At 42.7% G+C, this 22,574-nt stretch overlaps 1 protein-coding gene and 1 long non-coding RNA gene across 2 annotated transcripts in view; one reads left to right on the top strand and one right to left on the bottom strand.

The window, feature by feature from the left end:
• The window catches only part of LOC142823262 (uncharacterized), a 121,253-nt gene that overhangs the window by 95,426 nt on the left and 3,253 nt on the right, over positions 1-22,574 (bottom strand). Inside the window, exon 2 of the long non-coding RNA XR_012898531.1 lies at positions 6,602-6,644. This is a non-coding gene — a long non-coding RNA (uncharacterized LOC142823262). The remainder of the gene's footprint in view (positions 1-6,601; positions 6,645-22,574) is intronic.
• Positions 17,040-22,574, top strand: part of NHS (NHS actin remodeling regulator) — a 373,181-nt gene continuing 367,646 nt past the window's right edge. The window contains exon 1 of the mRNA XM_075914054.1: positions 17,040-17,076. Coding sequence (XP_075770169.1) covers positions 17,055-17,076 — 22 coding nt within the window. The 5' untranslated portion in view covers positions 17,040-17,054. The remainder of the gene's footprint in view (positions 17,077-22,574) is intronic.

Below are 22,574 nucleotides of genomic sequence, written 5' to 3'. Positions count from 1 at the left end.
CTGACTGCAGGGCCTGAGTGAGGACTGAGCCTTTGGAGGGTTCCAAGGAGAATAATGTCTCCAAGAAGGGAGCCCTGGGAATACAGCCCAATACCAGAGCTGAGATTACTTAGCGACAGAACCCCAGGCAGGGCTGGAGAAACTGCATGAGAAACTGCAGGGCTCACCAGAGGATAACGACTGCAGGCACCATGCCATAGAGGGGGTGCTCACAAGAAGTGGGTGTTGACTTTGTCACTGATGGCATCAAAAACCTTACTGAAATCAGGATATATCACATCTACTGCTTCCCCCTCACCCTATCCAAAGGCTTGTTGCTTTGTCAAAGAAAGAAGTTAGGTTGGTTTGATGTGACTTGTTGACAAATCCAAGTTGACTGTTGTTTATTACCTTATCTTCAAAGTGACTGCATATTGATGGCTTAATTATTTGCTCCATTATCTTTTTGATTACTGAAGTTAAACCGATTAGTCTGTAATTCCTCAGGTTATCCTTACTCCCCTCTTTATAGATTGGCACTGTATTTGTCCTCTGGATTCTCTGTTTTCCATGACTTTTCAAAAAATAATTGCCAGTGACTCAGATATCTCCTCTGGCAGCTCCTTGGGTATTCCAAGATGTATTTCATCAGGCTTTGGAGACCTGAAGATATTATGCAACTGAAGAGTTCACTCCTTATCTCCACTCCTGGCAGGCCATGTTCAACATGACTGGGTCTGGAGAGCAACGTTGTGCAGAATCACTCCAAGGCTGAAAAAGACAAGAAGCTTGTCTTCTTAAAAAAAAAAAAAAAAGAATTAAAAAAAAAAAGAATAAAAGGAACTGAGTTCTGAAACTTATCTTTCACTTTCTATTGTGACTGTAAATACAATAATACATCTGTTTGTTTTATGTGTACCTGCTGCCATTGTGGCCTCAGAAAGGGAGGTCCTCCACACCAGTGAAACAACTGATCCTGATGGGAAGAAGAAAGAAGAGGACAAGGTACGATATGTTCAGTAAAATCCTGCAAGTCAGTGCGGCACAGTACTTTGAACAAATGGCCTGGAAGATCAATATGGCAGACAGCTTGCAGAAGAAATGAACCAAGAAGAATAAGGCCCAGGAAAAAGTGAGGAAAAAGCACCAGGACATCATGGGTCTTCTCAGGTAGCAAACACAAATCAACCAGGCTCCTGTTGACCTGCAGGTCCAACACTCACAGGCTCACCACCCTTTACAGTCAATGGAGAAATCTATTTTAGCTCCTCCCTACACTCCACGACATTCCATGTGGCATCAGGGCTGCATCCCTACCCCTACCACTGACAATGCAGGACACTCAGGAGAACTGCAGATTCTCAAACGCTGACCGGTAAGAGCCACGGTTGGTGTCTGTTAGGCAGGAAGGAGCAGAAACATTTTAAAGTTCTGTACCACTAAGTTATTTTTTAAGTTTGTGTTGTATTTGGTTTTTTTTAACTGTACATTCCATTGTGCACTGTTTTGGGTATGCAATAAACTTCTGGCTTCTTGGAAATATATTCCTCTTTATTATTTCACAACATACACTGTAGAATGTATAATGGTACTCAAAGTACCCACTGCTAGTTACTGAGCAGGGCCGCAGGGTTTGTGGGTTCAGTGAAGAAACAGTGAAATTATTATACATGTTCAGCAAGCACCACACAATTGCTAATAGCCCTCAAAACTTTAGGCCAGGTAGAGATGCAAAAATGTGAGAAGCAACTCCCCCTCTCCCCCCAAAACCTCCCAACTCTCACTGATTTGGTCCTCAACTGAGATGCCTCATTCCCCTGGCACTCCAGCCCCACAGGAGGAGAGGGGACTGGGAAGACTGAGGTTTAGGGCTTCCCAGGGGCCAGATTATTTCTTCTGGTGCCCCGGGGTTAGTAGACTGTGTGCCCCCACCCCACCCCAGGGGTTCTGGGGTGGGGATTGGGTGGGGCCAAAACCAAGGGATTCAGTATGTGGGAAAAGCCTGCCAGGGAGTGGGATAGGGATGGGGTTCAGGATCTGGGCAGGAGGTGAGGTGCAGTAGGGGTTGAGAGTGTGGTCTGGGTGGGAAGTAGGGTACAGGAGTGGCCTGGGGTGGAGTGTCTGGTGAGGAGGGAAGGTACAGGAATGGGGTGGGGTTGTGGGGTCTGGGCATGAGAATGCAGAATACTTAACTAGTTCCAGGCACCACCTCCCAGGCACCACCTCCCACTGCTCCCATTGGCTGCAATTCCAGCCAATGGAAGCAGCAGGAAAAGCCTCCAGGCAGCACTTCCCTGCACTGCTATTCCCCTAGCCAAGGGGAGGGGGAATGGCAGCATGTGGAACCACTTGCTCTTGCTGCAAGCCAGATCCGGCCTCTGAGGCTCAGGGCTTCCCCTCTTCCCACAGCAGGAAACCAGCGGTGGTTCTTTAACCTTGCAGGGGGCGGTGGGCACAGGGCCGGAGTGCTAGCGCAGGCTCCCCACTATGGTGGGGGGAGGGTGGGATGTTGAGCTTCGAGCTGTAGCCCATCTGCAAGGCGGCCATGGACCATCTGCAGACAGCACTTTGAGAACCACTGTTTTAGGCTAAAGTAACTTAATTGACCACAGTTTGTATTGTAGACATGGCCTAGTTGTCTACATTTCTCTCTTTCTACACACAGTTACTGCCCACTATGGGTTGACATCACACTTAGAAGGGCTCTGTCATTCATATGAATCAATGTTCTCTGTTGTTGTAGGATAAGGTGGTCATAAGAGGACTCTACAGATTACAGGCACACACACAAATGAAATAGATGGCATTTCTCAGTTGCAAAGATGTCTGGATTCTACCATATAGACATAATCATCCTTCTGCCTCCTAGCGCATGAACCTCTTCAACTTTTAATTTACCTCTGAAGGTGACTTTCTTCTTTAAGCTGAGATGCCCTTTCTAAAAGTAGCAGATAGGAATTCAATTCCTGGTAGGATTTCTTTCTTCTTGATAACTGACAGTCAATTTTTGTTGTGCCATTTGCTTTCTGAAACAGCTGCAGCTGGATTCCTAAACTCCGGATTTCTCTTGAGATTTGTATTTCTAATGAGGGAATTCTTGATGAATACTGAATAGGAGCACATACTGGAGGCAGGCATTTTTTGAACACAGAAGACACCTACTCTCATTGCCTACTTGTACCTTTTCCAGTGAACCGGCGGAAGCCCAGTCTCAGTTCCAGGACAACTGGCCTTGCTTAGGAAAGTGCTGTGTTTCCTCTTTACCATGAAGTTGCTCACGTCTACTATATATTTTAGAGAGTTTGTGCATCTCTCTGTTAGTCTGTTTAAGAACTCTTCCTAAACTGTAAGAGCTAGGACCACCACATTTGGTATGTAGCTTCCTCTTACCATCACTTAAAGCCTGGTCAGGATTTGGTTGTGCCAGGACAATGGGATGTGCCTGGAATGTGATTGTTTTGAATCAAACGGAAAGGGAAGGGTGTGATAGCAGGGACAGTTGTGTTCATAAATGACCACAGGGAACAGCAAGTGCCCCAGCCCTATGGAGCAGCCGCTGGCCAGAAGCATAGTCCCTACCACACTGGGCTGCCCCTAGGGAGCAGCTGCCCCTCATGCTGTGCTGCTCCAGGCTAGCCCCAGGGAGCAGCTGAGGGCAGCTACCCACCCTGCCATGTGGACCACACTACTCTGGAACAGCCCCGGGGAGAAGCCAAAGGGAGGCCTGCATGGCACTCCCCCCTAACCCATCTACCCCCAGACCAGCCCCGGAGAGAAGCTGGCAGGTGGGCTGAATGGCCCCCAGGTCAGCCCTAGACCCGGGCAATGCTGTGTAAGTCTTCTAGTTGCCAAATAATGATGAAAAAACACATGAACAACTTTTCTAGTAGTTATAAAAAGTGCTGTATTCTTTTGAATGTTTCTGAATATAGGCCAGATTCTATAATCCTTATTCACATTGACTATGTATTTTACTCTGCAACCATGGCAGTCACATTAAAATCAGTAGTGCCATTCACAAAGTAAGGTGTTAGATGATCTGGGCAAAGGTGAACAGAATCCTGTCCTTGGATAGCAAAATCTTGAAATTGTAATACTCTTGGGACAGGGATAATGGCAGGTATTTTTACACAGCAGAATACATTCTTTTAATAATGTGGAAAGAAAAAGAAAATTACCCGAAGTTATAATCTGAAAATCCCGTGCCAGCTCTTTGACTGGTGTAAATGACAGCACATCATTAACTTCACTGAAGCCTACCAATTGGGTTGGATCTGGTCCCACTATATATATACAGTTTTCCCCTGCTTATTAAACCTTTGATATTATGATTAGATTGCCAGCCACAAGATTTGGATGGAAAGCTATACATCCCTGGTGGTTTAATGGATGAATTCTTTGATGAACGGTAATAGCTTTTTAATCCGCCTATGTCCAAGTACAAAGATCAAGGTACAGTATTTCACATAGCAATGTCCCTACTCTAAAGGGATATTTCCTGTGGGATAGTGTCTATAGTTTACAGCAGGAGAATTAATGCAGGGTCAGAAACTAATCTAATATCAGCAATAAACAGCAGTAAAATATTTTTGAAAGGCCACTTTGGGGTCCCTTAGTTATATTTGGGCAGATACAGGCCCACATTAATGCTGCTAAACTGGTGCTAATGAGACAGACATTAAGCCGACACAAAATCAACCTAGCTTCATAGAAAATGGCAAGGTAACTATCTTCAATAATTGGTCATTATTAAACAATTCATGCATTAAAGCTCTAGGGACATATAGCTTTCCATCCCCATCGAGCGACTGGTTAACAGCTCATAGTGTCAAGGGTCTGATGAGGAATAAGTAGTGGTTCAGATCCCCAGGTACTGCAGTAAACTAGTGTGGCGCTGAGGTCTATGGAGCGATGCCAATTTACATGAGTGTGGGCAATGGTGCAGTGCATTCCTGAATCCCAGGCACCCCGAGAGTGGGCACAGCCCCTCTGAGAACCATGTGTGGAAATTGCTCTTGCATGGAGAGTGTTAATCCCAGCAGGAAAGGAGCATGAGGGGTCAGGTATGCACAGCCCATTTTCCCCAATCAACCCTGCAATACACCCACCGTGGCCACAGCTGTAGAGGAATTTGCGGAGTGAGAACTCCAAAGATCACACCCCAGGCCTCTTGGCTTTTCAGTTGATCATGTATGTGCAGACCAAGGCCTACATTTGGCCCAGGGTGATGCACAGCAGCTTGTGTAACCTAGTTTTCAACATGACTGGCTGTCATATAGGGAATCTTGGTGCTCTTTGGTTACTCTTTGTGTATTCCTAAGAGCAGGTTTCATCCATCTGGGGGTAGATTCAGCTCTATTTCCCTTGCATTTGATGACATCTCCTTCCTCTGATTTTGTTCCGCTTCCTTATTATGTAGATAGGGTGTTAATTGCCTGATAATTTACTTCCTATAGTCAACACTTTGTCTTAAGAGCAGAGTCATTTTGACAGTTTCCATAAACACTTCTACTCAGCTCCTTGATATATTGACACCAGCTTCATAGGGGTTTTTCCTGCCTTTTTTAGAATATGTTTGAACCCCCCTAGAAGAAAAATTAGAGGTCGTTTCTCAGTAATGACCTCCACTGGGGAATTAACCCTTGCTCTCCTCACCTAAAGTATTACATTAGTCAATTCATTTCATGTAACCCTATGATCTCACTCTTGATCAGATTAGTTTTATTTAATTTGCATGTGCGATATATATTGGGTATGTCTCCTGGATTGCCAGTTCAGTTTGATTTTACCTTATAATGTCCCACAAGGAAGATTTACAGTAGTGTTATTTCACACGTAGTAATGATGCTGTTTAAATATAGAGATGTTGGCTGAGATGATATTTAAAGTATCATGAGCAATTAAAATACAGATTGAACTTCTCTAATCCAGCATCTTTGGGGCCTGACCAGTGCCAAATCAGAGAATTTGCCAAACCATGGGAAATTAATAGTGTCTAGCAGCATTACCAACACTTCCACTGATGACTGGACTCTTAGAAGACATTTAGGGGTACATTAGAGCTAAATAACAACACAGACCACTGAGCGCCAGGACTGGTGGCTGTAAACAAACTTTATGGGACTGTGGGAAACTTGGCCGCTTCTGTGATAAGTGGACATTTGGCTAGCCGAATCATGGATGTTTCCGGACAGAGAATGCTGAACTAGAGAGGTACAACCTGTACTAAAAAATAAAGTTTAAAATTGGACATAGAACGAGGATTAAAAATAACAACTTTCTTCCTATGTTCATGTTGACTGACTACCAAAATAATTTTTTGAACTAAAGATTAGGTAATGCTAGAAAGATAAGATCTGCCATCTAGGTTTTGAACTTTCTAAATTTGGCAGAGACTGGATCTGTAATATTGCTTAAAATCTATTGCTAATCTTGCACAATAGGTGTCTTCCTCCTAATTCATCCTCCATCTGCTTGAGTCTGCAATGAAGTCATAACACTGACTGTAAAAACAAGGAGTCCTGTGGTACCTTAAAGACTAACACATTTACTAGGGCATAAGCTGTTGTGGGCTGCAGCTTGCTTTGTCAGATACATGACTGTGACAGTGCAATCTACTTACCCACCTCCCTTCACATGAGATCACAGCTGCAATGATGACCTTCCTGTAGTAAGAGAAACTGGATGGTGAAGAACAGCGCTCATTCAAATGCAGTCAGTGAAAGAATGATATAGAAATTAACAAAATAAATTGTAATAAATCTTCCTTCTTAGCAAATTTGATTCAACAAAAAATTCTTGTATGTGTTCTGTATGCTTGTTAGTGGTCAACAGAAATCTTTTAGTTTTGTTATTGAAAATAGTCACTGAAGTCCTTATATAATGTAGTAGTCTTAACTTGTCTGGTTTTTTTTAAGCACTATAGATTGACTGGATCTAGTATTTGAAAGGTTTAACCCTGGATTAATACTCTTTCCAGAGCGCCTTTTGCGAGTTCAAGGACGTTCAGAAGCATTGTTGGAATAAGTGTCAAAACCATCTTGTGAGGCACATATGTTTCAGAGGTGGGGAAACTGAGGCACTAAATGAGAGGCGCAATCTTGCAAGATGCTGAACATTTAATACAGTGAAATTAGAAATTTCTACACAAATGAAATTAGAGGAAGTTGAGGACACTTAGCACCTGACTGGCCTATTTAGCCCTAAGTCCTGGTGATTTGCCCAAGGTCACACAAGTCTTGTCCTTTAACCAGTAATCCAAGTTTCTGATAATCAAACATGGGACCATTACTGTTCCTTTCCACCAGCCCTCTGTTCAGCAGGATAACATGAAAGGTAGCACAAATGCTAACAAATGGTAATAGTGCAAATCTTGAGGATTTCAGTGACACAAACAAAATAAAGTGGATATTTTGGGTAATGAAAAATCTTTCAAAATGCAATGTTTATCTATGTTCCTGGTTTAATAAATTGAGCTCAAGTTGACAGCATTATGAGGGAATAACATTGTATAATGCAAGAACATCTGATAGGATTTAATCTCTAATCAACATTCATTTACAATCTTTTAATTTTTTATGGCTATTCAGTTCTGCTGTTTGCAGGACTCTTGTTGTTAAAAAAAATAAAATTAAATAAAATGAGTCCTTGTTGACACAAATATCTTACTAGTCTATTCTTATCTAGATGTTCTTTGCTTAGTAAGGCATCATAAATAGGATTATTGGGATGCTCAATAGTAATAAAACCTCTTTGTACATGTGATCTTCTAGCTGAGAATCTCAAAACACTTTTACAACAGTGGGCAGATATTATTATTCCTCTTTGGTATTTTTTAAATTGGAATCAGAGGTGCGGCAAGCCTAGGTGACTTGCCCAAGCCTGGCCATTCAGACTGAAACTGGAGAGAACAGCTGACAGATGGTGGCAGAGGCAATATGCCTTTTTAATGTAGGTGTACCAATCAGCCAGACGGTACTGTGGTATTTATGGCAATTGACTGTGGCAAATTTTGACTTTTTGATGCTTTCCATGTGAGTGCACACCTAGCATGTGTGAGAGAAAGCTTTGTTGCAGACTATCTGTCGATCTCTAGGACAACGGGCAAGAGAGCAGATTTTGACCTCAAAGGGCCACATTCTGCTCTGTTGTCTTGGTGTATCTCCATTGACATACATGGAATTACTCTGGATTTGCACCAGTGTAAATGTAATCAAAAGTGCAAAAAAAGTGCAAAAAAATTTTTAAAAAAATTTCCCAGCTTCTTGTTGCTGACATGCGGGGATGATGTATAGGTGGGGGGAGGGGGAAATCACATGCTTCCCCCTTCCCCGATTTGGTGATTGGCTTGTACTGAACATGCTCATATGGACTGAGCATGCTCAGTAACACCGCTGAAGCTGGTCTGTCCAAACTATGCGTCCCTACTATTGGCAAGCATGGGTCATCTCTGCTTTGGTTTATGTGTATTAGGGACTGGTGACACTACAGATGTCTCTCAAGCTGACCAGTAAACCACTACTCTTTGTAAAACCATTTAGAATTCCTGCAGCAATGAGTAAATGATGTATGAAAGAGAAAAGTCTCTCCACCTGATGCACAAAAACTGTGCAGTTGGTGCTTTGCAATCACTGCTGTACTGTGTTCTGGGCTGTAGTATTCTTAATTGACACATCCTTTAGAAAACAAAAACTGTAAATAAAGTAATTATAATATCTGCAAAACAATAGACACTTAGGTACAAGTAACCCTTCCTTTTTCTATACTTGAGCAGCAACAATTTCTAAGGGCAGAGTCAGTGTGTACATTATATGGTGTATTAGTCTCCAGTTGTAGTGTTCTTCATGTTAAAGCAAAAAGCTTTCCTGAACAAAATTCTTTTATTTAAAGATTACATAACTCAAACCAGATCTTCACTCTGCATTTATGGCAATAGCTGACTCTGTTCTTCACTGTAACATACAGCTTGCTTTGTGTCTGCAGTCCAGACCTCCCCCCGCACCCGTTTTGTTGACTTCTGCAGACACACCCTACAGGCTTCCACAACAGTAATTACTACTCCATGCAGCAGTAGCATGAAGAATGCCCTGAATTCTCAATGCTTGGCTGCGCGAAAAACCCCCACACTTTTCAGCACTGTAAGTATCCCTGGTGTAGATACAGCTAAGTCAACAGAAGAATGCTTCCATCAAGTTAGCCACCTTCATTCAATGTGGTGGTGTTCCTGTGGAAAACCTCTTCATTGCTGTAGGCTGTGTCTACATGATGGCGTTACGCCAGCTAACTACGGCAATGTAGTTGTCCTGCTGTAGTCCCTAGAGTGAAGACATGGCCTAAGACACAAACCAGAAACACTTTTTTTCAAAGAATCTTTAGGGAGCTATAGGTCACTGTTATGTAAAGATAACCCTTTCCTTTCCATCAGCAAATAGGTGAGGACCCTGTAAATGTCCTCCATGCTATGCTAAGAGCCTGGTATACCTGGCTGAATGTACAGACTCTCTGGAAGTTAGGACAAAGGGAGGGGAGAAGGAAATGAAGAGACATTCTTTGTTCTTAAATCCTCCTCAGCCCACTGCAGAAATTAATTAATTAATTAGTTATTTAAACTCACAAACAGTGAGATTTTTCAGAAGTGCTCAGCGTTGGCTTTAGTTTATTGAAGTCAGTTTGGATTTTTCAATGGACTTGGAAAGAGCAGTTTGGCCCAGTGCTTAGTACTCGTGAATAAGTCCTCATCTTTTCACTTTTTATAAGGCTTATGACAAGTTTTTGAGACTTTAATGTCCTTTTTCTGTCTGTTACTGGATGAGAATTTGGCTGCCTTGGATTAAAATATCATGTTATGAATTTGTGATGCAGGAAGTGAGTTCTGCATCAACGGAAAGGTTTTCTGCATTTTCTCCACTTCTTTCATAATAATAATACAGATCGAGCCTTTCTAGTCTGGCATTCTCTGGTCTGGCAAAAACCATGGTCCGGCACGATTTTAGTTAGCTGGATGTCCACTTATCATGGGTATGGCCAAATTTCCTGCAGTCCCATAAAGTTTGTTTGCATTCTCCAGTCCTGGGTCTCAGTGTTCTGGTGCTCTTATTTAGCTCTAATTTACCCCTAAATGTCTTCTAATAACAAGGTAAGCAGTGGAAGTGTTGGTAATGCTGCTAGACAATTTTGGCCTCCCATGGTCCAGCAAATTCTCAGTTCAGCACCAGACAGTCTCAAACATGCCAGATTAGAGAGGTTCAACCTGTAATACAGAGTACTTACCTTGCCTTTGAACAGGTCTAGGAGGTAGATGAGACTCGCTGGGTTCAGATCATAAATACTTTCCATGAGGGCAAAAATTGTTCTGAGTTCTTGAGTGAAATATGCCACTCATGGCCTCAGACTGATCTTTACAGGCACAAAGCTGACTCATGGTCTAATTCCTATCAATGGAAAGGGACTTTCCCTGACTTTGATGGGTGGTGACTAGGGGCATGTCTACACAGCAGCGTTATTTCAGAATAACTGATATTATTTTGAAATAACAAAGCGTGTGTCTACACAGCAACCCATTATTTCGAAATAACGTCGAGCTGAAGGATGTCTTACTCTGACTCCTGTAACCCTCATTTCAGGAGGAGTAAGGGAAGTTGAAGGGAGATTGTTCTTCAATTGTCAAGATATGCAGTTGACATAGCTGAAGTTGCATATCTTGATTCAACTTTTGCCCTGCTGTGTAGACATGCCCTAGAAGTCATAGGCCCACAGTTTCAAGTGCCTTATAAATTACATTAATAAACAACTTCAGTGCAGTCCTGATGTGAATCATTACCAGCTCCCATTGACTGTAGTTACCCTGAAGGCTGATCCTGTCTTTCTAGATGCCCTGAAGTCTGCCAAATGCCTTTTTATGACCAGAAAGACATTCACCACAACCACTGTGCTTTTCCTATGCTGCACCTCCACCCCCAAAATATCCCCCCAAACCTACCACAAGCAGATCCTTTCTGTAACCCCAAAACTGAGATGTGCTTGAGAATCCATGGAGTCCACTAAGGATTGGCTCATCTAATCCAGAAGATGCTGAGATGCTATGGCAGTGAATGTTAATCCAAAGCTCTACAGTTGAGGAGAGAGGGTGTGCTCTCATTTGGAGATGCTTTACCCTAGGGCTACTTCTTTTCTACATTTAGGGCTTCACCCAAAAGGGAGATTGGTCCTGCAACTCTTCCCACCCTGCCATATTTTACCAAGAGCCTCACAGAAATTAGGCTATATGGAGAATATCAAAACTATACAGATCCTGTGTACACAGCTATGCTATGTTTTAATTACATACAGACATTCCAAATACAGAGTTACCCGTCCCTGTTCTGCTTTTAATTAGGACCATAATACATTCCATATCACTTATGTTGTTTTTAATTTTTTTAAGCGAGCCTCTTGTTTTCCAATCCTTTTTATAACATTGTCTGTGTTAGTGTAAGAATAATTCCAAGTTAAGCTTTACTACAGATGTTTTGACACTTCTGGGTGAATATAAATAACACTAGAGAGATGACGTCAATAGCTGTTGTTGAAAATCTAGCCATTTATTTAGATGCCTAAACATATGGATTTAGGAGCCTTCCATTTTGCACCCAGTTTTTTGCATACTAGCTCCACTGAGCCTAGTTCAAATAGCTTAAAAAAAATCTAGAACAGGCTCAATTGTACAACACCTAGAGCAAACATAGGTAGAGCCCAGCATAGATACAAAATTGATATCTGCACCCACATCTGCATCTGGAAGAATGACCTGCAGATATCCACATTCGCGGATGCGGATACGCACAGATATAAAGCAGATACCAGCTAATCTTCAGAGCTCTGGGAATATAATCCCTAATAAAAATACTTACAGTCTAAATGTTATCTTCTCTGCCCATCCTAATTTATACTATTTGAAATCTAGGACCAACAACCAAACTTGTTCTGAACGAGTGAAAATATTAAAAGTTTGATAGTTTGTGAATCCCTAGGGCTAGAAATGAGACTTTTTATGCAAGTTGAAAGGGAACATTCTGAGGTTTCCAATAGCAAAAATATGGCGATTAATAATTCTAATCTGGGAAGGGCTTCACATATCAGACCTGACATCTATATGCATATTGCTATGTATGGAAAGGTGGTGGGACTACCTTGGGTAAATTTCAGGGAATGGACTCATGGGCATTCAGGCAAATTAGACATTATTGGATGAAATGGGTTAAACTGTGCCTATAAACTTTCCTTAAAATCTCCAAAACTCTGTTAAAATAGTTTCTTTAATACAAGAGGAGTCCTATAAAGAATACATAATGGAGTGCTATTGTGGAATGGTATGACTTAAAGATTTTTATTAGCCCTCTTTTAAATGAGCTCCACAACTCACTTGAGGTTTTGCCACGCCTGAGTAATAAGGTCATCCCAAATATATGCTAATAAAACCCTTTTATATATATTTCAAAACTTATACATTTAAATAAATACAATCAGAAGTGCATTTTAGTTAAAGATCAAAGGAGAACAAGCAATCTAGAAAGAGTATACTTATACTTCATAGTAAAAAGTGTTAGGCAATCTTAACTTTAGACTCTGCACCCAACTCTGCTGATATATATATATATATATATATATATATATATATATATATATATATACTTACACATATGTGTCTATGCATTATAATATTTATATACAACACATTTCAAAAGTATGGCTCTCCAATTCTGTAAATGGTACACTTTATGAACCAAATGCTACATAGCCATCTCCTTTCTATAAGTTTTGCTTTTCAGTTGTGTCACAGTTTGAATTTCGTGTGGTTGGTTGTTTCTGGATTGAATTAAAAGACCAATATATTCCTGGCATTTCTACAAGAGCTATGTCTTGTAATCAATGTCAAAAGGAGAACTGCAGATGGTTGAAAATGGTAATATATTTCCATGCAAATCTCAGGACTTGTCCTTCATTCTCTATCCAGATGTTCTTTTCTACATTGCTAGCCATCAGAGGCATCTCAGATCCAGATTGATTTCCTGCAATTGCTTGTCACAGAAACAGCAGGCTATAGCTTTGGGCACCTTCTGGGCAAAGTTTTAAAAGAAAGTCTCAGTGGGAAAATTGTGACTATGAGACAGTTGGGTTTTAGGACACTTTGTAGCTGAACTTAGTAGAACATGGTTGGCATCAGTTATTAGGTAATCTGGTGTTTGGATTTAGTGGATGAATGAAGATAAACAATCTATAAATCCCAGGGGGAAACACCAAGGAGGACATCACCTTGGAAAGAAGATGTTGAGAGAGAATGCATCCATTGAAGGAATGGTATAACTGAAACCTCTTGAAACTGGTGAAAATGTGAAGTGAAATTTGTATTTGTATCTATTCATAGTTTTAGATTAGATAGATAGATAGATAGATAGATAGATAGATAGATAGATAGATAGATAGATAGATAGATAGATAGATAGATAGATGTCCATTTTTGGTATATATCTTGGCTTTTATTATTTGTAGAGCTCTTTACTTTACTGTTATTGCATACATACATGTCCTCTGGTTCCTCCTCCCCTCCCTCCCTCCCTCATGGACTTGTACATAAAGGAATAAATAGCCACATTAAATTAGTCCATCCAGAAACTATTCAACATTTTAAGGCATATATGGGGGACCATGGATGCTGGTGTGAATGAATAGAACCATAAAAGGCATATTTATGGAGGCTTTTTGCACATTACGAAAATGCTCTTAAACCCCCTTTATTATAGATTGTTCTGTACCTGCAGGAAATATGTGTATCATCTGCCAAAAACCAAATTTTAAGGATTAGCTAATAACATTTTCTTAAAAAAGAGAGCTGACATTCTTAACCAATATCATCAGTCTTTGAAGTCTATGTATTCTGTTTTTCCCTGGTTGTCTTTTTGAGCCTTTGAGTTTTACTCTTTGTAGGGCTGGCTTTTTTTTAATGTGTTTTTTTTCCCCTGAAGGGTAAAAGAGCCTTTTTTCCAAGTAACTTCCTTAATTCCAGGAGACTAAGTTATCAATTATCCGTTAAGCGTAACCAGTTGCTCAAGATCTCATTGCTTCATCTGATGTTCCATCCCATAAGATTATGAGACCTAAAGAAAAAATCTCAGTGCAAATGATACAATCTTCTGTCTTTTCAGTTAGACGGCATTGTGTCTGATTTCCTTCTTGTTTAAACCAGTCTATTTTCATTTATTTCAGTATCATTTCTTTGGATTTACATTTGTGTAAGTGAGAAAGGAATCAAGCCCTGAGTTCCGTTATTCATGCCACTCCATACTCTTGAGCTGGTGACTGTTACTGGTTCTGATCCTCTTCTTAATTACACTGGTTTCACATCATACCACTCAACTGATTTCAACACACATGCTCCTTGTTCTTGCCAGTGTGAGAGGAGAGCCGGGATCTATATGTATGCAATCAGAGACTCATTAGTTTGGTGTACCTATTTTTGACAATGTCCTGAAAAGCTTTAAAATAAAGAGATCTGGGGATGGAGAAGGAAGAAAACAACTTATTGATCAAGGTATAAATCATTCAGCTCAACCCTGCAGTCTCATCTAGGAATGTAGATTTGACTATTCTTTGCATCCTTGGAATGAGTGAGCAATAAACTTTATCCTGCATGCTGTTTTGACTGGCAAGCTAAGCCACTTTCCAATTCTGTGTGACCACAACCACAGACTTACTGTCGACGCCTCCAGACAACAGAGAACAGGCCTCAGCCTGCACAACTTCTGCATTCGTGCCACTTGAAGCCATAATTACATAACAGGAGAGTGTTCGTCTCTTGCCAGCAGGCAGTGTTAATGTAAAAAATCTTAGGCAAATAATTTTTAAAATATATTGTAGCTCCACTGTAAACTGGATAGAATTGCATTTTTTTATACATAAGCATAGATCCCATGAAACAGAAAAGAGTAAAATGTGGACATAAAAAAGTTGATATTAGCTCTGCTTAGCCTTAAAACAAATACAGAGTTTAGTAAGATTCTATTATTTAACATGTTTCTCTATCTTCTTAAAGCCTGAAGATATCCTTTCAATTTCCATGCTTCATTTATCTAGTTTAAGAGCAGATGACTAATTATGCTTCCATAAACCATGTTTCTCTTTGAAACTATAATCACTGTTACTTTACCAGACTTTTCCTTGTGTGATGTATTTTCAGAGCACTTAAAGTATTATTTGTTAGTTAAACAAAATGGGGAAGCTGATCTGACTGGTCATGATGAGACCACAAGTTGGCCCAGTTTCCGAATGATTTATATCAGATGTGGTAGAAGATTTCACTTAAAAATAAGTCCAGTGATCCTGGTTCAAATATCAGTGTGGCTTATTATCTATGTCATAACTGGTTTCACTTTGGAAGTGTAAAAGTGTTGAGCTTTAGGGCACCTTTCCACGCTGTTGGAGGGTAACCCATCCAGACCAGAACTAGAGTGTGTTGTCAAGGGATTGGGTGAAAGCCTACTCTTTGGGCCCTGTCCTGGAGAAAAAGGTGGATTGGACAATGAAGGAATTAATCAAAGGCATAATAGGATAGCTATTTTCTCTTTCTAAAAATCAGTGATTGCCTCATGGAATGTGAGGGCTTATATAGGTCATCATCATCATTATCATGGCCAATCCCAAAGGGACATGGCCTTCTTGCGAATCAAGCACCATCTGGACCAATCTCAGGCAAACTGCTTAAGGTGACATGATTATATATTCAGTTTATGGCCATCACTGGCAAACTTGGACACCAAAGCTTTTGGCACCCATACTTATCAATCGTGGAGCAGCATTCATTGGTACACATGCTTCACAACGAAAACTCAACATTTTTTAAACTTCCTGCTGAAAGGAAATTCTGAGATTTTGGGAAAAATTTAAAAGTTCCAATTTGGTTTCCTCCCCTGAACTGAAACAGAGCAGATAGCTACTTCTGTCCCCTCCCACTCCTCTCCCCCAAGGACTCTTTGGGCTATTCTTACCATCTGTGAGAAGTTGGAAGCCATCCACGGAGTCTCCCACCTAGGAATGGGAAGACTGAAGCCCCGAGAAGCCCTAAAGTGGTGCTGCAAGGCTCTCTGCTGCAGAGTCAGTAGCTGAGCAGTAGCTAGAACTTGGAGTCCAAGTCTTTCAGGTTCCCTGATCCATGATGAGCAATGTGAAAATCCTGGCTCGGTAGGTCTGCTGCAGACCCTGCAAGTCTGATGCCTCCAGCTCTGGAACAACCCTGGAAGCCCAGATCCCACAGGAGCCCACCAGGAGAGCAGGGGTAGTGTTCGGTCAGAACCCTGCCTGTAATTCAGCAAAAGTTCATTGAATGAGGAGTTTCCCATCATACTTTTTGGATGGGCATTTTCCAGTGACACTCTGTTTGGAATGCAGGCACAGTGATACAGTCTTCCTTGTAGGCTTGCACCAATGACCCCTGACACATCCCTGCCATTCCTGAACCCTAGGGTCCCTGAAGAGGAGACTTCCAGTGGTTCAAAATTTGGCCATATTCTGTTGTAATTTTGGACTAGGATGAAGCCAACAAACTCCTTTTCACTTGCGCTTTGGGCCCAGGTTTGGAACATGGAGATTTACCAGGGTACATGGGATTGATTCACTGCCAGCCTTCTATTATGTTGTAGCAGGGCAGCTGCCCTGTACTGGCCCTTTAAGAGCCAAACCCCAGCCTGGATCAGGCCCGGGGAGTTCAGCCCAGCTGGGCGGTGTTGGCCAATTAAGGCCCAGCTGGGAGCTATAAAAGGGAAGAGCTGCTTCAGCAAAGGCAGTGTGAGCCTGGCTGCTGAGGGAGCAGGACGCTCACTGGAGCTAGGGCAGGGTGCTCGGACAGCCAACCGGCCAGCCTGCTAGGCCTGTGGCAAGGCCTGCTGGAGAGACACCGACCCCCGGAAGGGGGGCTCAGAGTGAGTGACTTGGGCACTGCCGGAGGGCAGTGTGGCGAAGAGAGCAGCGTGACCGGAAGATTCCAGAGGGGAAATGCCACATGAGCGGAGGCCTGTGCGGGTGGAATGGACTGATTCCGGGGATAGATGACGGACCCCCGCTATGGTGGTGAGTGACCCCCCTCACATATGTCTTCTATGATTAAAATCCAGTTGGCAGATCTCAGTGGTGGAACGCTTACAGAGGAGGGGATGGGTGGGTTGTTTAGAGTGGCACAAGCAGCCCACATACCTCACTCTCTCAGGGACCTATTGGGTATGGAAGGACATGGGGTAGCCAGGGCAAAAGTAAATACACTCAGGCATGCTGATGGGGGACGGGAAGGGGAAATAGAAAGATGGAAATTTCCCAGAGGCCTAGGTGATTTTAAAATTCCCAGGGGGCCCTGGCTACTGCTGCTGCTGTAGCACATCAGAGAAAAGGCAGGCTTCCTTCCCGCTCAGAGAATCAGCCAGCATGTCTCTCTGGCCCCCAGGGCAGGCCCATCCCTAGAAATGTTGGTACCCTATGCAGTTCCTCTCAGGGGGAGGCGTGGCCAGCTTGAGGGGGGGCCGAGCACAGGGCTGCACAGGCAAGAGCTGTAGGGGGAAGGCAGAGGACAGTGAGGCTCCAGGGGTTGGGTCCATCCCTGCACTCGCCGCCTGCTGTGGGAAATAGAGGGACCTGGCCACATCCTGCTCTGCTTCCCTGGCTCCCAGCCAGTTCACTCGGGGGAAAGGGCTTGGGGGAAGGTGTAGAACTGTCTCCTGCACTCACTGGCGGCAGGAGTGGAGCAACGTGGCTGGGAGCTGGGGGAGGGTCGCTCTACTTTCTGCTGCCATCGGTGAGGGGAGAACAAGGGTTTGGCCTCAGGGAAGGGGCAGGGCTGAGTGAGTCAAGGATCTTTGGGTCTGTGCAATTAGACAGTTGGCAACTCTACTGGGCAGGCATGTCAGAAGAGCGCACCCAACAGCACAGCTGGCAGCTCTCTGGGCAACAGTCAGCACATGGCTCAAATGTCAGGCAGACCACATCCGCACGGCTGAGGCCTGTGCATGCGTAGGGGCCCATTGACTGTTCTGCCCTGAGGCCCGGAATTGCTGTCAGCAGGCCTGGATACGATTAGTCAACAACTTTCGGGAAAATAAGGCTAATATGGGACTCTGGCCAAAACTAACACTCCTTCCCTCTGGCAGAACCTTTGGGGTGGGTGGCAGCAGTAATACATCCAATCACTTCCCAAAACACTCTGTCCTATGGCTTAGTTACCCCTCATAGGTGCAAATGGTGCAGTTTGCATTCTGCTGCTCTGGTGAAGATATAATGAACCCACAGAACTTACTTTCAAGCAAACAGCTTGGCGAACTAACAAACCATCACAGGTTACACCAGTTACTCTAATAATTACAAGGGCTGGGCATCACGTCCAAAGCTGATGGACTGCTGGCATAAAGGAAAACCCCACCATGTCCAATCTCTTTGCCCAGTGTGAAATATTACTGTAGAATTGGCTGATTTGATTGTAATAGCCAGGAGGTCAGAGTAGATGATTTAATGATCCATTCTGGCCTCAGAATTTATGAATTATCATTGGGTATCTGAAAAAAACAACAACATAGGCGTCTGTTGGAAAGATTGTGCCTAACTAGGTGTACATTGCTCTGCTTCAGTATGGAAGTTACCAGACTCTTTTGTCCCTTATGCACCGAGGCTAGATCTACACTATCGCCATTTTTTCAGAAAAAGCTACGCAAATTGCACTTTGCAATTTGCGTAGCTTTTTCTGATTCCTTTTCTGTAAGACTAGATAGGGCCAAATGGTGGAAAAGCCTCCTCTTTCAGAGGAGTCCTTATTCCTAATAAAATGAGGTATACAGGGCTCCTTGAAAGAGTGTTTGCTGTTCTGCAAAAAAAAAAGTGGAAGAGCAAACCTGTTGCCTGGATGCAGCGGAGTTTTTCCAGGATACCTTTGGTATCCCAGAAAACCCCACCAGTTTAGACATACCCTCAGTGTCCTCACCACAGAAACCTACAGTGTATGTAATTGATGCCTATAATTCTAAAAAATGTAGTAATTTGAAGGTGTTGCATGTAGTAATCTATCCTTGGGAAGTTTTTCCTCAGGGCACTATCCCATAAGGAGAAGCCACTTAGTATTTGGAGACAGTGCAACTTGCAGCTCTAAATTAGCCAACAGTTTGGTTATGGCAAAAGATTGGCAGAGTTATAATGATCAAAGGTTAATTTGGGTTTTGTCTGATAATGGCAAGCAGCAGAGCTAGCATCTGGTGACATGCACTGCTGGCTGTTTGTGTCACAGGGAACAGAATCCAGAACAAGGAAAAGAGGGACCAGCCACCAGAACAGGAAACATGAAAGTACTTACTAGTTCAGACTGCACAGCAGATACTTTCAACATGCAATTAACTTATGCTAAATGATTATGAAGAACCTATAAAAACGCATGTTTGCACATGAGTACCAGACAAATGATTGTTACTGCTGTGGCTCTCACTTCACATTTCTAGTCAACACAGCACTGGACAGCTGGCAAATTTTGCTGTCTTGATGCAGGTGAAGCTTCCAATGACATCTGTAAGGTCCTCCAGGATTTGTCAAATATAAATAAACTGCTCAATGCCAGGGCACTAAGTGGAAATGCACTGTAAAGTCTTCCACAATCTGGAGTTTAAAACTGCTGGTAGTGTAACATGCGGTGTAATTCAGAAGCTAAAAACTTTTGATAGGTGGATCTCCCAATGGAAGTGAAAGTATTCCTGTGTTCCCGTCCCTCGAGATTATGACTCTTGGTCAAAAGTGCCATTTATTTTTGAGTGAGCTTCCTGTGTTCTCAAGTACTTCAAGAATGTCTAATACTAGGTTTTCATTTATGATATTCTTACTTGGTATCCTACACATCCCAATATCCATTTCCTCTACACCTTCAGAGATTAGGCTCCATTATGCTTCAGCTGAAATCAGTGGTGGGTTTGATTGGGACTTTGCTATGACATTTGGCTGCCATGGAGTTCCTCCCTAGCAAGGACAGAATCAGTTCTATTGTCTGAAATGCCATTGCTTTAACATCTTCTGTTTGTTAGAAACAAGAAGTGTTAGTTTAAAAAAGGACCAAAAAAAGGCCTTTTAAAGATTAATTTACATCTTGCCAAAAAGTACCCTTGGTAAGTAAAAAATTAAAGTTTAGGATAATGAAAAGGCTACTTGATTGTTTTTATAGTACTTCAACTGTGCTAAAGTTATTTGAAAAACCTTAACTTTGCCAGATGGTCTGATATCCCCCCCAAATGCTGACAGCTTCATTTTTTTTTTTTTTGGTCTCTGATCAATTGCATATTCTTGGATGTAATCTTGCCCTTTAATTCTCTCTTTTAAGATGATGATTAAAAATACTTAAGCAACTTCCTCCTCCCTCCTCTCTTTCCTTCTCCTCACCTCCCAGTGCTGGCATTCAATATCCTTTTCAGAAATGTTTGAATATGAAACTACTTTTTTCACTAGATGAGCTTACATTACTCATTGTTCCGATTACGGGTCCAAAGGGGTTTCTTTCTGACTTTCATGACTGATACGTCTGCTGAAAACATCTATTATGTGTGCAACTAATATTAACTTACCAGAGTGGTAATGAAGTTTGTTAAATTTATTTCTTGGTAATAAAATCCAATTAGTATATGAAGGCTGCCTAAAGATGCATTTAAAGAAACAGTCAATTTTAAAAATCACATTTCAGTTTGAAAATTTTAGCCCTCATATTGTTACAAGTAACTCTAACTACGGTAACAGTGATCAGAAAAAACAGATTGTCACTTGTCTGTTTTTTCAGCGTATTTGCACTGTTTTGACAGCACATCCCGTGTGTCGTTCATTTCTGTTTTGCTGTTGGTGCACACTCTTCCCATACCATGCACGAGAGTCATTGTTTTGTTTCTGCAGCGCCTAGTACAATGGAATTTTCAGGGCTGGCCACAGACTTTGCTGAGTCCTGGGCAATGTGCATGGGTGATCCCCGGTCTGACAACCGCAGAAAGGGTGGGACCTTGGGCAGAAGGGACAGGGCTAGGAGCCGCGAACCCTCAGCACCCCCTGGGCTGCACTGTGCCTCCCCCTTGCAGCCCTTGCTGCTGCCCGGACTGGACCATGTGGACAGGGGAGCTGACAGCTTCCATGGGCCCTTAGGCAAAGGGAGAGGGGGTGGCTTTGCACCCTCAGAAGGGATGGGGCCTTGGGCAGGCAGGGCAGGGCTGGGGCAGCCAGCCCTCAGTGTTGCCCAGAATAGGGTCTTGGCACCCTTTCCAGCCTTCAGAGCCACGTGGGGCATGTGGCATGGCACTCTGGCAGTGTTTTAAAAGGCCCAGGGCTCCTGCCACCTCCACTGGTGCAATAGCAGCAGCCCCTTTGAATCACCAGGCCCTGGGGCAACTGCCCCTTTTACCTCCCCTCCCCCACATCGGTGGCCTTGGAGGTTCTGGTCCATGACTAGGCTTCCTAGATGCTACAATAATACAAATAATCAGTAGTAATACTGGGAACAGCAGCAGCAGAACTGAAACAGAAGATAAACTGGTGGAAAGCAGGATGGGTACAAAGTAAGCCAACGTGGCAGAGGAGAGACTGAGATGGGGACACACTTCCTACTCTAATGTCCCCAAAACCAAGAAGTGTGAGTTTCTTAGCCTAAAAGATTCCTCACAAAGTAATGAGGGAAAACTGTGCCTGATCCTTGGAGGAAAAGAAAATGTCAAATGGCATTGTGCTGTATAGCACAGACGCTCATGATAAACAGACACAAACTATGTAACCCTGGGTCCAGAAGCAGGTCAGAATGGCTTCTGACATGTACCTGAAGGAGTGGCCAGTCTCTTTCTTTGGCAACATAAGTAGAGCTTGTCATGCCAATAAAGTTTCATGGAATGGAAAGGGGATTTGGTGGAGGAACGGGCCTTTAATATATAGGATGGTATTGCTCTTGGAACTCAACCCACAAGCCCTTTTAATTATCAGGAAGGAGCTGGCAAACACTAACCCACACCATATAGATTCTTAAAGCATTTTTAAAACAGCACATGCTATTTAAAGGGGGCTCTGATAGAGCATTGAATTTCAGTTTCCAGATGGTCAGCTTAACTGTGTCCCTTCAATTACAGAAATTCTGAGTGCTTTACCCAGTTCAGATCCTGTTTGTCTCAGGATAGAGTATTTTATCCTGCTCCTATATAAATTAAAGACTAAACAGAGCAGGGTGAGGCTCATAATGAGTTCTAGTGGCTATATGGCTAATCTGGCTTGTTCTTTTTTCCATGGCCTTGATGTGATGAATGAATGGCATTTTCTGCTCTGACCCAGAGACTTGGACTATTGTCCTTCTAAGCTATGAAGTGAGCTTTCTAACAGTGATTACTTTCATTGGACTAAAATGGACCATTCATGAGAACAGTTTGTCTGTGATGCGTCTACTCCATATTCTGCTGAGAATAAAAGAGTGGGCTGTTTATCCAAGCAGGGCTCAGTGAAGACACGCCAAACTATGGCCAGGGGCCACAACTTCATTAAAATAATTGAGCAAAACAATGCCTACAGGTCTCCTGTCCTGGCAGCAGTAGAAAAAG

This window comes from Pelodiscus sinensis, chromosome 1 (genome assembly GCF_049634645.1).
Source record: "Pelodiscus sinensis isolate JC-2024 chromosome 1, ASM4963464v1, whole genome shotgun sequence".
Lineage (NCBI taxonomy): Eukaryota > Metazoa > Chordata > Testudines > Trionychidae > Pelodiscus > Pelodiscus sinensis.
The sequence above is the reverse complement of the archived record's forward strand: the minus strand, read 5'-3'. Positions and strand labels throughout refer to the sequence as shown.